Consider the following 16,385-nt stretch of genomic DNA (forward strand, 5'->3'; position numbering starts at 1 on the left):
TCAGACAGAAGCTGGCTATGGATGACAGTCATGTGTCTGGCCTGGTAACACACCAGGCCCACACATGAGCTAAGGGATCATCCTCGCACGCTCCGTCCTGGAGGGACCGAGTTCATTGATGAATGTGACACAGTTTTATAGCATGGCAGTAAATAAGGGAAAATAAAGGCTCAAATTTGTACCAGTTCAACCACTTTACATTTTTCTGTGTGTAATGGAGATAGTAACTTCAAGTTTCCTATTCATGTACAATTTGCTGTCTGAGAGCACTCAGTGATCAAAGTCACAGGGGCTTGCAGGTCTGAGATGACTTTTACCTTTACGTGAAACATTTGTGCTTCAAAACCTTTACAATACAAATCACAAGCTGATCCTCCTGTTAAGTGAAAAAAACCCACCTAAATAACAAAAACCAAACTGTTACCCAACAAAACAGGCAAACAAAACAACAACCAAGAAAAAAAACCAACACAAGAAACACCACAAACCCAGAAAAAAAAATGTCAAATCAGGTGAAGGAGGCAGGGATCCAAAAAGACAATGGGCAGAGGCACAACAGCATAAGAAAGGACAGATAATAAGTGGCTGTGGCACCAAACTAGCCAGGGGATCTGAGATACTGTTCTCACCTTTCTGAAAATAATCTGACATAAAAATAAACAGAAAATAAATGATGTTGATTGTGATAACGGGACTCTCTGCATGTTTAGCTTTAATACATCCATTGTGCATAAGTTCTGTGTTCCTCATTAAACACATCATCATCTGGCAAGGTGTTTTCTGTCCAAAGGAAAACACTGCAGTGGAAAAGGAGGCCAGCTTGGAAAATATTAAAAGCAAGAGCTAAAAATACAGTACTTAAAAAAAAAAAAGTTGTTTGCTTGGTTTGCTGTTTGTTTACAGGCTTTTTGTCTGTCTTTGAAAGCAGTCCCTTGGATGTTAATGCACGCAACAAGTCCTTTATAAAGGGCTGTCTTTGCAAAAAAACCTGCCAATTTTGTGATGCAAGACAGGAACAGCTTCCCCTAGGTTACAGCTGGAAGGCTTGAAAATGTGTTCCAGAAACTCGTGATATGACAGAGTCTGATTAACACCATTTAATTTCATGAAGTGCAAGATGTAAGTTATCCAATGAAATAAAGAAAGTATTTATATGCCAAGCAACAGAAAAGGGCTGTGCATTTGGAGTGGCAGGAAATAGGCACAGAGTGCATGATGGACAAGTTTCCCAGCCAAACCAAAGCAGAAGCACTGGGAGCACAAAGGGACACACGGAGGAGGCCCAGCAGCTTGTTGCTGAGGGCCCATTCCATGCAAGGGCTGGCACTCAGAATATTAAATAAATTAAAAATAAAAGGGTAAGGGGAGGTGGCAGTGAGGTGGCCCCAAAGGTTCAGCTCTGCTTTTGTCGCCAACATTCTCGTAGTTCCTGTGTTTGTTTTCCTAGAGAATTTGTAGTCAACAGAGCTTCAGTTCCTTTGATCAAATCAAGAGCAGCTCGGGGCTGGGTCAGTCATTTAGATTCAAGCACTGACTGAGGGAGTCCAGCCAACAAAAGAACATTAGGTGCAGGCCACCCATACAGCTTTTCATATTCATGAGCACAAAGCCTTTCGTTTTGCAAACGGAGGGATGTTGGGGGGGGGTTTGCACCATCAGGCCGAGGTACAAGGCTCTGGATATATACAGCACTGGGTAAGGAGGGGAACACCTGTGAGGACAATTCAGGCTGTAGCAGTGCCCCCACCCCCTCATTAGGGACGTCACAATTGCTTTTAGGGCTCCTAAACCAGCTGGTGAAAACTGTTCTTCTTTTCTCACCCCCTGCACACTGACAGGCAAGTTGAATAGAAAATCTGCCCCTTCCTCCATTATCTCTGAGCACCAAAGCAAAGAACCAAAAAAAAAGGAATCATATTGTGTCCAGGCTGATTGTTTTTAAGAGCTTTATAAGATTGACTCAGCCGTTCTATCAACACCAATTGTAACAAATATTTTTACTTCCAAAAGTATCATGCTGAATTAAGTACAGTTATGTGCCTTCCACAAGGTTACATGTGGGGCGGCTGCTGCCACATGAAGTTTGGAGCAGGGTCATACCCTTTACTTCAGAAATAGCCCTGCCTTCCTGAGGAACAGAGATTCAGAATCCCTTGGAGCTTTTGGAGCTGCTCTTGGCCCACCTGTGGATAACTGGGCTGCTGTGGAGCACCAGAGAACTTTCAGCTGCACACAGGAGCTGCAAAATCTAAGCAGCATCTTCATGGGGACAGCAACAGACTGGAAAGGAAAAACCAGCATTAGAAACCTGTGAGATGGAAAAGTGTTGGCTGTTTGAGCTAAAAAATGTGGACTAAAAATCTCTACAGCGAAGAAAAACCCTTTCTCACAAGGATTCCAGTAGAATAAATGACTCAGGTGTTGAAGTAACAGCCAGTGCCCACTGCAAAGACAATTCCCTGTCTGTGGGCTCCATAAACCACACGTGAACATGGCACTCACCCTGACTGCTTCCCAAGGCACTTCTCTGCAAGGAGCACTGGAAAAGTGCGTGGGGCAAGAGCTCTGCAAGTGCCAGGTTATTGCGCAGCAGAAAACTTGTAAAATATGGAAGATTCTAGCAACCACAATAAATCCATTATTTACAGCTTGTGAGGAATGAGACAACTCTTAGTAAAAATTAAAATAATTTATTAAAAACGGAAAAATTGAAAAATTACAAAAATTAGCAAAACATAAAAATTTGGCATCCTAGTCGCTCGGGAGGTATGCCCCAGGAGTGCAGGGATTAGAGATCTTCAGGCTTAGACAGCACTGGACCTCTGGTGGAAGAACTTGCAGTGCTGGGCTGACTTTTAGCTAATCCAAAAGTCAAGAAAAAATTATTAAAGGCTCCTTAATAGGAGTAAGGCTTAACTACCCCACACTGACATCCACCACAACCAATCTGCAGTGATCTGCACTGCTCTGAGGCTTGCATGGTTATTTTATAGTGCCTTTGCTCCGCCCCAGCCCGCCCACAGCCCACCCAGCCCGCCCACAGCCCCCCTTTGGTCCCAAGTGATTGCTGCTTTCCTTTGACAGATCATCTCTGTCTACCAATAGCTCGTCGTTGTCAGGGGGTAGTAGCAGCTGAAACAAGGGTGCTAACATGCCCTCATTAAGATTCAGGTTGCCATGAGGCTTGCCTGCAGAATAACGGCTATGGGGCTAAAAATAGCTGTTGGCTGGTAGAAACTGGGGTTTTGGAGTTGATCCTTGGACTAAAGTGCAAAGTAAAACCCTTAAAAAAATATTAAAATACATCTAATACCTGTTAAAACACTTATAAAAGTAGACAATGAACATAGGAAAAATAACTCTTATGGTGTACAAGTGGTTTAAAGTTTGAAAAGGGATTTTTAACTGGGGAATTTTTAACTGGTGGATTTTAACAGGGACTGGTGCAAATAAACTGCTTTGAACAAGTGAAAACACTAATAATAGAACTTGATTTTTGTACCTGGGCTGATGGGTTAACTTTAACATTCAATTAAAAAATTGTTTAACTCAAAATTAACTAATTAAAGCACTTAACATGCAAAGACCAAGCTAATTAGGGATTTCATGTATGACACGGCTTGTAAACATCCCAGTGAATCTCAGTTACTTCTGGGCAAAAGCACTCAGGGCAAACTTTCCAAAGTATGGTTTAATAACAAAATTCCAGTTTGTCTGTTCTGTTTGTGGGAGAACACCAGGTTACAGGCTGCCCAGCTCAAGAAGCCAAGGAGGATCTACACCTCCCGGACAAAGGAATTAGGGCCAAGAATTTGAGTAAATGGAGGGGTAAAACCGAGTATGGATGACATCTTACATCCTAAGACACTTCATTTGCTAGAGTACAAACAGTTTTGCTGTGCATGGATCTCCTTGCTAAACCTCTTTGTTTTCAAACTCCCTTCCTCCATGGCAGAACTGAACAAGCTCCATATGTCAGAGCTTCAAGTGAAGAGCTCTGTGATGAGTTAATTTTAATGGATCCATTACCAGTCCATGGGGCTGCTGTCATGAGGAGCTCAGGTGGCTTCTTGTTAAGATCAAAATCAATGTGCCATTTGTCCCAGCTCCATCTGTCCTGTGACAGCACTGGCTCCACGGGAGCACACAGAGTGTTCTCATGCCATTTCCAAATGAAAATTGAACCTTCTGAAGAAGCCAGGCCAAAATCACCAGAGAGCAGTCACAAAAAATAATTTAGCCCGTTTGCTGGGTATTGATCTAACAGCTACCGTCTTCCCAAAGTCCAGGCTACACTAAACAAGGCTCTTCCTCTGTAAGCAGCCTTTCAATTTGCTGTGTTTGATACACATGCAGAAGAACAAAAAGCCACTTCCACTGCAGAAACCTGAACTGCATCTATCCAGCAAGTTGTCCTCAGTAGCTGACATGCTGATTTAGTTTTGAGGGGGTTTTAGACAGGAGATACTACAATAAAATTTCACAAGAAAAGAGTATCTAAAATATGCAGTATTGTGTTATTTCCTACCTCCAATATTGCCAGCATATAGCTTAAGGAAGAAAGGTATTTACCATCCATCATAGAAGAAAAAAATTAAAAAGAAAAAAAGACTTTTAGAGGTATCACAGTGATGGCCACCAGTCATTTTCCAGCTTTGCAGGATTTTTCAAAGTGAATCTAAACAAGCCAGCATATATCTAGCAAGAAAGCAAGAAATCATCTCTGCTCCTCAACCCAAGCTGCTTGTATCAAAGACAGATGGCATCATTTTCCAGCTATCAAAAGATGTATCATAATTTACAAATAAACAAACAAAATATCATGCTTAGAATTTTTTTCATAGATTAGTAAAATGGATAGATAGATAGATAAGATAGACAAGGCAGATGGAGAGATATGGATGCACTTGCCTGTATGACTTTGTATAGAAAGGAATGGGGAAGTGAGAGGTTATTCTTTTCCACATATGGAAAACAATCTTTTTTCCAGAAGAATCAGCTTCCTTCTTCAATGACCACCAGGGTGCCTGAAGACCCCACCAAGAAGGCCCCGTGACCCCAATGGCCTGTGCATCCAGCACTTCAAGAAAGTAATGCCTGCCTCTAAATACTATAGTGGTGTTAAAGAGGTTTATTCTCAATTTTCAGTGACAAGATGAATGAACTGAAGCCAGTTACTGTAAAATGCCTGCACAAATCACATCCAAAAGAAGGATGGAGCCAAGGTGTCACACAGCCATGGCCCAAGCAGCCAGAGATCCTCCTTCAACCCTGGCTGCATTGCAGCCCCACTGAGTGCCAAAAGGGCCCTACTGAGAGTAAGCAAACTTAACTCTCTGCCAGGATACAAATTTAGAGGGCAAAAAATTAAAAAATCCCACACCACCAGCCACGCTTCCCAGAGAGAACTGTTGGAACTTTCTGCCCCTCAGCACTTCCCCAGCATGTTCACAAAGGTAACCGGGATCTAAGCTGTGCCTCCGAACGAACAGAGCCAGCCTGCCTTCAGTGTGGGAAGCCACGGCCTCAGCTGTACTCCTGGGTGCCTCCTGTGCCCCAGCGAGCGGCCTGGGCTGTAAATGTGCCTTTGGCTGCAGCACAGGGCCATGGTGGAGCTCAGCAGCCCCATCAGACCCCACGGCCGGAGCCCTTCCCCGCCAGGACCCTCACCCAGCCCTGCCCGTGCAGCCCGGCCTGGCCCCCAAGGGATGGGCCCAAGAGTTTGCAGGATGCTTTCTCCCAGCTTTGCACAACCTCGACCAAGAGTGTCCCCTTTGCTGTGCTGAGAAGAGTAAAAAAGCCCCTCAAGTTCAACCCCACTGCACACCTCACAAGGGATCCCCGCACACCTTAGAAGAGACCCTAAAATAGCCGTGTGCCTCACGGGGTTCAGGCCCCTATGATCCCGCTGAAAGAAACGTGCCCGCAGCCCAGGGACCCTCAGCATGGGCTCCCCCAGCCCCTCAGGGCCTCGCCGCTGGTCACAGCAGCGCCGTGCCTGGCTCCTGCCCGCCCGCACCATGGGCATCCACGGCTGCTCCCGGACATGGAGCTCAGCCAGCGCTGGTGCCGTGTGGGCTTTGCTGTTGGTACCACCCGGACACTGCTGTGCCAGCTCCATCTCTTTATTGGAACACAAAATATGGGCCAAACCCTACCCTGGTGGACGGGGGGTGCACACCTTCAGTCCTGCCTAGGGAGCAGGACCAGGGGGCTCTGGGAAGAGGGTCTCGTTTTGGTGGTATCTGCATGGGGATGATGCCAAAATGGCGGCGCAGCAGTGGCAGAACAGATGGGACCACACGTGAAGATTTGGGATGACAGATCGACTTCTCTGTGCTTGAGTTGTTTTGCTGGTCTTGTGAAGGTGCAGAGCGGCACCTGTGGAGAGAGGAGGTGTCTGAGGCCCCCAGCTGCACCTGGCACACAGGGACCCTCCTCCCCAGCAGGGCCCAGAGCTGGCAAGGCTTCCCGGCACGGCTGCAGCTGCTGGCACACCTTGGCCCAGGTGGACAGCTGCCCCTCGAGGCCCCAGCCAGCAGGGGATGGCTCTGGGCAGGGTCCCTGGCCAGGAGCGGGCCCCAGAGCGCGTCTGCCTTTCAAGGGCAATCTCGGCCCCGCTCTTTCTCCTCCCCACCTTGCTTTGCCCCTGCCCGGTGCTCCTGGGGCTGCTCTTGGCCAGGCAGCCTCCGTGGGAGCAGCACTGGCTGCAGCCCGAGCGGGCTCCCCAGGACAAGGCGCAGCAATTAAGAGGCCAATTAAAGCACTGGACAGCAGCAGAACCCTCAGCAGAGTTGTTTGGACAACCACGGACTCGCCACAGCTCCACAGCAGCCTCCCTGGGAATGTTTCCTGTCTACAAGCAGCCTTTAAAGGAAGCAGTTTGAGGGAGGGATCAGCAAGACACTCACCGTTTTCTCTTCCAGCAATACCAGATTACAGCACAGCACATCACCAAGAAAAGTGCCGCACCAGCCACGATGGCCATTATCTTAATCAAACAATTTGTTCCCCAGCAGAAAACTCTTCTGATCCTTTTGCGAATATGGCCAGCACGTGTTGTGGTGCCGGCTGAATCTGCAGGAGCAATGGGGAGCGTGAGCCCGTGCTGTGCACCACTGCTGAGCTGGCAGCACATTGCATATGGCCAGGACCTTCTCTGCTTCCCCAGAGCTGGGGCCTACAGGCACCTTGCCGCCCCTGGGCACACGCTGTGCCACCAACAAAGCCCAGGGGGCCGGGAGGAGAGCCCGGGGGCAGCGCAGCTGCTGGGGCAGGGGCTCCTTTGAGGGACACGGGCCAAAGCCATCCCTGCAGCAGCAGCTGCCACCGCAACCCTCCCTGCCCCGCGATAGCTCCCGCAGCCCAGGGGGACAGGAAGTCTACAGCCAGGAAGGAGATTGTCCCAGTAATTGTGTGCTGCTTTTCTGCTCTGCAGCTGGTCCCAGAAACATCTGTCAGACTGCTGTAAAGGCCCCAGTATGGTGTGATAGCCCCTCTGCTTTTCCCGCCTGCAATCAGAGAGCTTGCAACAAATCCAACAATAAATTCCATATTACCTCTCTGAATTGCACACTACAGTTTCCTCCATTTATTTGCAATACCTGGAGGTTCCTTTATATAGTAATGGTCTTGAGGATCTCTGATTCTTTTCAGTGTTTTTTTTTTTTTATATTGAGACAAATGAAATAGCCCTATTGTTTTTAGTTTTAGCAGGTGTAGCTTTTCCTTAGCCTGAGGGTTTACTTATAAATCCACAGATAAACTTATTTTTATTTATGTTTTTTGTTCCCCAAGCAGTTATTTTGTCAATCTACTATTTACTTCTTAGTTAATGTTCCATATATGAACAATTTTGACTCTGTTTTTATAGGAATATAGAGATATCAGAAAGCTGTATTTTTAATTTTGATGACATTCTCTCTCCCGACTCCCAGCTTTTACTATGATCCTTTTTGAAACATCCCTGAGTATAGGTAGAGTTATTTGGGAAATGCTTGGCTTAACCTAGGTAATGGATTATTATTTTTAGCACTATGAACGTACATTGCTTCAAGCTTCACAGCCACAGTCCTGATTTTGTTGCTCACTGCATGGATGCCTGTCTGAATTAAAACAATGTTTTTGAGGCAGCTGAAGAGCTTAGACCTCAGAGATTAAAGTTCCTGGGAGGAGGAGGAAGAAAGGATAAAATCCTGTTTCAAAGGCTGTTTTTTCATTTCTAGTATGCCGGAAGTATGGTATACTATACCTGCCTTCAAATATCATTTAATTACAGAAAAACTCTCTACAGTGCCAGACACCAGGACATATTACTCAACACTTTGCCTCACAATGTATCAGCCTTAATTACAGTGAGAGGTAGGTCTTAATTACAGTCTGATTAGAGCCAGTCAGCATTGTATGAATGGCAAGGAGAATTTGCACGTGAACAGATGAATATGTCCCACTCAATATTGAACAAAATTTGCCTTTACCTGGAAGAAAGTAGACATGGAGCAGTGCAGTATCTGGGTTTTATCTAGCGATAAACAGGGCGAGAAGCTGCAACAAGTTACCTGTTTTACAGAGCACAAGTACTGATACAGCCCATAGTGCACCCACATGAAGGGATCTTCAGGACATTCCTTTATTTCTTAGCAAGGAATGGGCAGCAAAATGCTGGCCTTTTTCCATTTGTCTGAACTGGAAGCCGTGTTCCTCTCCTGTTTCTCCTTGAGCACACTGTCTGTTACTTGCAGGCTTCACTCAGTCCTCTCTCAGCCCATCACTAAATAGCACAACTGCCAAAAACCAGGTGCCAGCATCATTACCCAGCATTAATCCAGCACTGCTTTGATGCTGCACAGGAGCACAGAATGGCTTGGGTTGGAAGGGACATTTAAAGGCCATCTAGTCCAATGTCCTGCAGTGAGCCGGGACACCTTTAACTAGATCAGGTTGCTCAGAGTGTGAGCTTGAAAGTCTCCAGGGATGGATTCCCACCTCTCTGGGCAACCTGTCCCAGGATTTCAACATCCACAGTGTAAAAAATGTCTTTCTTATGTCTAGTCTGAATCTACCATCTTTTAGATTAAAACCATTCCCCCTTGGTCTTGTCACAACAGGCCCTACTAAAAATTCTGTCACATCTTTTTTACAAGTCCCCTTAAGGTACTGAAAGGCAGCAATCTGGTCCCCATGGAGCCTTCTCTTCTCCAGGCTGAATACCCCCAGCTGTCCCAGCCTGTCTCCAAAGCAGAGGGGCTCCAGTCCTCAGAGCATTTTGTCCCTCCTCCGGACTTGCTCCAACAGCTCCATGTCCTTCCTGTGTTGGGGATCCAGAGCTGGATGCAGTATTCCCGGTGGGGTCTCACCAGAGCAGAGGAGTGGAATCACCTCCTTCAACCTGCTGGGCACACTCCTTTGGGTGCATCCCAGGATAAGGCTGGCAGTGCACATGGCCAGCTCACATCCACCCTCCCATCCAACAGCACCCCCAAGTCCTGCTTGGCAGGGCTGCTCTCCATCTCTTCATCCACCAGTCGGTGAGATCAGCTGGGCTGGGACTGTGTCACACCCCTTGGACATACCTGCTGTACAGGATGGGCTCCCGCCCCAGGAAGAAAAATACCTGAGGTCAATCCCCACACAACTCCACCCTGGCTGTGAGGTCACAGCAGGCTCTGAGGTCATAGCAGGCTCTGAGGTCACAGAGGTCCCAGAGCCCTGCGCTTGCACAGCACCACAGCGACCGAGCAGTCCGTCGGTGACCACAACTGTTGTGGCAGCAGCGGCGGCGGCAGCAGCGGTGCTGACCTTGGCACAGCAGTGCCAGGACTGTGGTGGCAGCGAGAGCTGCGGGACTGGCTCAGGGCGAGGCACCATGGCCCTTGCTCTGCGCCTCTTGCTCCTGCTCCTGCTGGCAGTGGCCCTGCCTGCCAGGGCTGCCCAGGCTGCTCCGATGGGAGCGCGGGGAGCAGGTGAGCCGGCGGCCGGGCTCCCCTTTCCCGGGACAGCGCTCCCTTCTCCCCGGGAAGCGTGGGGGAGGGTTTTCCCCAGGCCTGTAGGGAGGGCTTCTGTGGTGGGAGTGGGAGAGCCCTGAGGGGCCCTGGGCTGCTCCAGCCGCCCCTCCTGGGATGTTGCCCAGGGCCTGCAAAGAGGGACGAGAGGGACCAGGAGCCAGCCCAGAGCTCCCCAGGCCCCTCTGCAGCTTTGGCCATGTCCATTGGCATCTGGCTCCCAGGGCCTTACCCAACCCCCTTGCAGTGCCCAGTTCCCTAAGGCAGAAGGGGATCCCAGCACACCAGGGAATGGTTCTGATCTCTGCTCCCTTCTAGATGAGGGTGCTGGGAATGCTATTCCAGCAATTTGGATGGATGACAATTTTGATCACTTGGGACTTACTGAAGGCAAGTTCTCAGCATCCCTTTCCTGACAGAAAAGTTATTGTCAGTGTGGCAAGACCTCATTCAGGTGCCACTTTCCTTAATGTCACTTCAAGGCCGAAGGATTCTGGAAACCTTGCCCTGCTCCCTTCTTGAGCCCTGAGTGATCCCACAGGGTCGCTGTCGGGGCAGGAAGGAGCATTTAGCTTGTCAGTCTTCTTGCCGTGTGCAATGCCAGTTGCTCCTTGCGTGTGCTCTGTGCAGCCCCGGAGAAGAGCAGAGAGGGAAGGGCCGGGCCAGGGCTGTGGCCTGGGGCGCTTGTGCCCGGCGCGGCTCCTCTGCCGGCCCCAGGGAGCCGGAGCTGCTGCCACTGCCGCTGCCAAGCCCTGGCCCCGGCTGAGTTTAGAGCTGCCGGCAGCTCCAGGGAGTGCCTTCTCCCCTGACTGCCCTGCAAGGGGCTCCTTCCATCCCAGCGTGCGGCCACTGCAGGCACGGGCTCCCTCTGCCTGTGCTCCTGAGTGGAAGGCAGAGAGGAGGGAGTGCCGTGGAGGGCACCGATCAACTGGGTGCACCCACTGCCACTCCGGCCTGAAAGAGAAATGGAATTACTCTCCATGAAGGTCCTCCGAGAGGGAAGAACATGGACATCCCTGGAGAAGACAAGAAATCCCTGGAGGCATCCGAACTGCTGGACCAGATGCTGAGTGATCTGGAGAGACGGCGTGGTGGGTGCATTTCCCTCAGCCTTCTCCTGAGCCTCAGCAGCCGGGGGCTGTCACTGCACATCTGCACACGCCGTGCCCGGCACAGGGGAAGGGATCCATGGCAGCCTCGCGGCCCCGCTGCTGCTTTCACACCCTGCAGGGCTGTTTCCCAGCCTGGCCTGGCTGCAGCTCCTCCCCGGCCTCTGCAGGAAGGCATTTGGCATCAGCTGACAGGGTGCCCAAACTGCACCATGGGCCATGCACACCCTGAGATCCCCTGCATCTCCTGGTCTCTTGGGTAGATCAGGAGTGGAGGCTCTTTGGAGGATGGAGGGCCCTGGCCCAAGCCCCAAGAGCCTGGGCATTTTCCTGATTCCATGTCTTTGACCAGTATTGCCTCCTGAAGATGCCACCACCCAAATGGGGAACTGTTCCACCTGACCCAGCTGTCCCTCTTCCTTTCTCCAGGAATGAACCGAAAGATGGTGGCACATCCCACAGGAAACAATGGCTCTGTGCAAGCCCCTGCTGCAGGAAAGGAGGAGCTGCCAGCCACGGGCACAGGCCCAGGAGGTAATTGCTGTGCCGGGCTCAGCCGGGCTCAGCCCTCGGCGGGGCTGTGTGGCAGCAGCTCTTCCCCCAGGGCCGCCCTTGCAGGGCCCGGCAGCAGCCAAAGCTGGAGGCGCCTTGGCTTCGAGGCCTCTGGAGCTCGTTCCGCAGCCCCTGGCAAACGGGACTGGTGCACCCACGTCCCTCCTGCTGCAGCCGCCTCCCGGAGCCGGCCCCGAGTGCCCAGAGGCCCCAGGCACAGGAGCAGCCCCGAGCGGGAGCCCTGCCGCCAGCCCAGGCCCAGAGGCAGCCCTGGCTCCCACACTGGGCAGGGCTGCTGTGTGTCTGGACAGGGCCTGGCTCTGTCCCCCTGCGCTGCGGGAGCTGTCGCGGGGCAGGGAGGGTCGCGGGGCAGCTGCTGCTGCAGGGATGGCTTTGGCCCGTGTCCCTCGAAGGAGCCCCTGCCCCAGCAGCTGCGCTGCCCCCGGGCTCTCCTCCCGGCCCTCTGGGCTTTGTTGGTGGCACAGCCTGTGCCCAGGGGCGGCAAGGTGCCTGCAGGCCCCAGCTCTGGGGAAGCAGAGAACGTCCTGGCCGTATGCAACGTGCTGCCAGCTCAGCAGTGCTGCACAGCACGGGCTCACACTCCCCATTGCTCCCACAGATGTGCTTGGCAAGTCAGACAAAAATGCCCAGGAAACACCGAGCAGCCCGAGAGTTTTCTGCCCCCAGGATGTGCGCAAGTCCTGCATGGTTGGCACAGTGGTGACACTGATCACTGTGCCACTTTCCATGTGTCCCTGTGCTATGTCGGGTTTCCGGTGGTGGAAGGGCAAAAAACAGTAAGTGTTGATCTCCATCCCCCAGCTTTCTTTTAAAGGCTGCTTGTAGACAGGAAACATTCCCAGGGAGGCTGCTGTGGAGCTGTGGCGAGTCCATGGTTGTCCAAACAACTCTGCTGAGGGTTCTGCTGCGTTCCAGTGCTTTAATTGGCCTCTTAATTGCTGCGCCTTGTCCTGGGGAGACCGCTCGGGCTGGCAGCCAGTGCTGCTCCCATGGAGGCTGCTTGGCCAAGAGCAGCCCCAGGAGCACCGGGCAGGGGCAAAGCAAGGGTGGGGAGGAGAAAGAGAGGGGCCGAGATTGCCCTTGAAAGGCAGACGCGCTCTGGGGCCCGCTCCTGGCCAGGGACCCTGCCCAGAGCCATCCCCTGCTGGCTGGGGCCTCGAGGGGCAGCTGTCCACCTGGGCCAAGGTGTGCCAGCAGCTGCAGCCGTGCCGGGAAGCCTTTGCCAGCTCTGGGCCCTGCTGGGGAGGAGGGTCCCTGTGTGCCAGTGCAGCTGGGGGCCTCAGACACCTCCTCTCTCCACAGTCGCCCTGCTACAGCTCCAGCGTCCCACAGCCAGGAAGGCCCGACTCTCCCTCGCCGTCCAAGGGAGCCCAAGGACAAGCCCGTTTTGACAGCTCTCAGACATGGCCTCAGCAGCAGCCGCAGTCATCCAGAAAAGCAGAGCGCCAGCACTCTCTGCCTCCCCCACTCCCCCCCCAGCCCAGCGGTGAAGCAGAAGCCCTCCGATATCCCCCCACCTCCTCCCCTCCCGAGCCAGCCACCCTGGTCCTCCAGCTAGGACTGAAACTGGACCAGCCAGAACAGGGCTTGGGCCACCAACAGCTTGGGGCATCTGCTCTTCTCTACAAATACTATGTATTACCTGTGGGTACCAGCCAGAGTAAGTTTTCATACTGTTGTACCTACAACAGGAAGGGCTGAAGACTCTTTCCATGCCTTGTCTCATCCTTTGCTGCTTTGATTTTCATGCAGCTGAGTGCTGGCTAAATCTCATCAAAGAACTTTTTTTGCAATAGCATTGCATGTTTTACCCCACCTGTAAGCAGAAAAAAAATAAAAAAATTCTTCAGTTTAGACTTTATTTTTTAGTGTGGTTGGGCCACTCAAATTTTGAGCAATTAATTTTCGATGGCACCTCTTCCCTTTTCCTTACTATCTAAAAAAAGTTCATCTGGACACGAAAATCACCAGAATTACTGAGATTTACCTCAAAGCCCAGAGTACAATCTAGCACAGAATATTCTTCCTGTGTACTGCACAACAAGAAATATTCTGAGGAAATACTGTGGCAGCTGAGGCTATGGAACTCCCAGAATACTGAGCCTGCAGAGGAGGCAAAGAGCCCTGGCAGTGGCTGAGAGGACTTCTCCTCTGCAGGCTCCTCTGAAAGTGTGTCACTTCAGGAAAGTTTTTAAACCTTTCCCTTACCTTCCTCCTGTGCTAAAATGTAGGGCTCGTCCTGAGAAAATACTAAGCTACAAACAGGTCTCCATTCCTCAACAATAGCTACGCAGGTGCTCAATTTATCTTAAAGAGCAAAACCGAATGTGATCAGATGAATCATCAAAGCCTATTTGCAGAGAAACCCCACCACATGTGAGCAAACATTTATTAGCGTCAGTTCACTCAAAAGAAACCCAACCTTGTATTAACCAGTGTTTCAAATGAACTTGAATTCTCTTTCCTCAAGTATCAGCTGGATTGGTTTTCTCCTTTTTTTGTCCTAGAGAGAATCTTAGAATGATTTACTCTAGACAGGACTTCTTGGGTGGTCCCCAGACCTGGCCCATGCCTTGCCTGGGCTGTTAATGCAGCCTCTTAGCACCACATGACTTTGCCACCCTGTTCAGACCTTGGGCATGGCTGGTGCCACGGTCCCCTCTGGTGCCACAGTCCCCTCTGGCTCGTGTTGTGTCCCTGCTGCTGGAGGAGCCCTGCTCGTGCTGCTCCCTGCGTTCAACAACGCCGGTCCTACTCCCCAGCCAAAGAGAGACTAAAATCACTGCTTTGGGCAGCTCAGCATTTGAACAGGTTTAGCACTTACTCATCTCTGTCACAGACAATTTAAAACCCACATACCTACACCATAAAGTCACCTCATCTACAGAGGTAAGGAGGCCTGAGCGAACAGAAGGTCGGCTTTCAGGCACATTGGGTTTTTAATTTAGTGGAAGCACTCACTAGTTCACAAACCTTACTTGTCAAACTGGATTGTGCGATGCTATTGTCTTGCTGCTGTTAAAGACGAGGCAGGGAGAAATTACTTAAGAAATCAGAAACAAACTTGGGGCGCAGGCTTGGCAGACAAACCAAGCAGGGTGGCACCTGCCCGCTTTGCCTGAATCCCTTTTCCTGACGGACAAAGGGGATCGCGACTCCGCTGCGGGGCGAGCCGGGCGCTCCGCGAGCAGCGCTGGAGCAGCGCCGGGGCAGCGGCGGGGCAGCGGCGGCCCCGCCCCGCCCGTCCCGCCCATCCCATCGCGCCCCGCCGCGGGCCGGGGCCGGGGCCGAGCGCTGGGGCGGGCGGGCGCTCGGGATGGTCGGGCAGCGCCGCGGGACGGGCGGGCGCGATGGAGCCGCCTGAGGGCTGGGGACCCCTACGGGCGGCCGGCCCGGCGCACGCAGTGGCTGGTCAGCGCCCTCGCCTACGACTACGGGCTGGACCGCGGCGTGGAGAACGAGATCGTCGTGCTGGCCACCGGCCTGGACCAGTACCTGCAGGAGATCTTCCACCACCTGGACTGCGCCGGGGCGGGCCGCATCCCCGGCGAGGACTTCCGCACGCTGTGCCAGGTGCTGGGGCTGGAGGAGGCGGCGGACCCCGAGGAGTGCGCGGGGCTGTGGGACGGGCTCTCGGCCGAGCTCACCTTCCGCCAGTTCCACGCGCGGCTCTGCGGCCACTTCAGCACCCGCGCGGGCGGCGCGGGGCCGCGGCTGCCGCTGGGCCGGGAGAGCGAGCACATCGAGACCCAGATCCGCCTGCGCAGCCCCCGCCGCCGCCGCCGCGCAGACCCCGCCGGCCGCGGAGCCGCGGGCAGCGCCGAGCGGCGGACGCCGGGGCCCTGCTCCCGAGAGTGCTACGAGGAGATCGTGGCGCTGGAGCAGGCCGAGGACCGCATCGCCAAGCTGGAGGAGGAGAACGGCAGCCTGCGGGAGCTGGTGGAGGACATGCGGGCCGCCCTGCAGAGCAGCGACGCGCGCTGCCTGGCGCTGCAGGTGAGTCCGGGGCGGCTTCTGCACCGGCCTCCCGGAGGCGGCTCGGGTGGCCCCGAGTGCTTCAGGAAAGATGCTGCTCTCGGAAAGTCAGTGTTAAAAACCCCTCCACCTCTAGACTGAGACCGAAGTTGCTCGTTCATCCTCGGCATTAACTTTTTAGCAAAGTTTAGTTACAGGGAGGCTTTAAGGAGAAACGTATCTTCACCAGTGTGCCATTGTATGTAGCTATGGGATAGGCTGATGAGCACTCTGTTAAAAGTGTAGGGGAGTTCAGCTTAACAAACCCAAGTGTACAATGCTGCTGCTTCTATTGCACTTTCAGCCAGGATGTGCTGATACCATATACTGGATATGCACCACTGCAGGGTTTTTCCTGAAGTGGGAAAGAACTTCTGGAGTCTCACCTGTACAAGCACGTACAGTGCCTCAGTCATAAGTGCCTCAGAAACCTTAGAAGTACATTTTCTTCCGAGCATGGTCACAAGATTTCAGAGTGGGAGCCAGTTCTGTGAGCAGGCTGATGAACAGTCTTGGGCTTCTCTGCAGAGCCCCATTAATTCTGGGGCTGGTTTCTGCTGGTTCTGCTGTACTGGCTCGAGTGAAACACATACACATTTAACAGCAGTTAAATTACTCTGGCATGAAATAGTGTGGAACAGGCAGAGCAGTGAAGGGCAGCATGGACCAGTTGTTCTGGCAGGTCTGA

General features: G+C 52.2%; 1 protein-coding gene across 1 annotated transcript in view; it reads left to right on the forward strand.

The window, feature by feature from the left end:
* The first annotated feature begins 9,694 nt into the window (after window positions 1-9,694).
* LOC116448886 overlaps window positions 9,695-16,385 on the forward strand; it is a 34,929-nt gene continuing 28,238 nt past the window's right edge. Inside the window, exons 1-7 of the mRNA XM_032119907.1 lie at window positions 9,695-9,962; window positions 10,988-11,092; window positions 11,540-11,644; window positions 12,282-12,459; window positions 12,986-13,067; window positions 13,163-13,343; window positions 14,829-15,679. Coding sequence (XP_031975798.1) covers window positions 9,866-9,962; window positions 10,988-11,092; window positions 11,540-11,644; window positions 12,282-12,459; window positions 12,986-13,067; window positions 13,163-13,343; window positions 14,829-15,679 — 1,599 coding nt within the window. The 5' untranslated portion in view covers window positions 9,695-9,865. The remainder of the gene's footprint in view (window positions 9,963-10,987; window positions 11,093-11,539; window positions 11,645-12,281; window positions 12,460-12,985; window positions 13,068-13,162; window positions 13,344-14,828; window positions 15,680-16,385) is intronic.

This window comes from Corvus moneduloides, chromosome 10 (assembly GCF_009650955.1).
Source record: "Corvus moneduloides isolate bCorMon1 chromosome 10, bCorMon1.pri, whole genome shotgun sequence".
Lineage (NCBI taxonomy): Eukaryota > Metazoa > Chordata > Aves > Passeriformes > Corvidae > Corvus > Corvus moneduloides.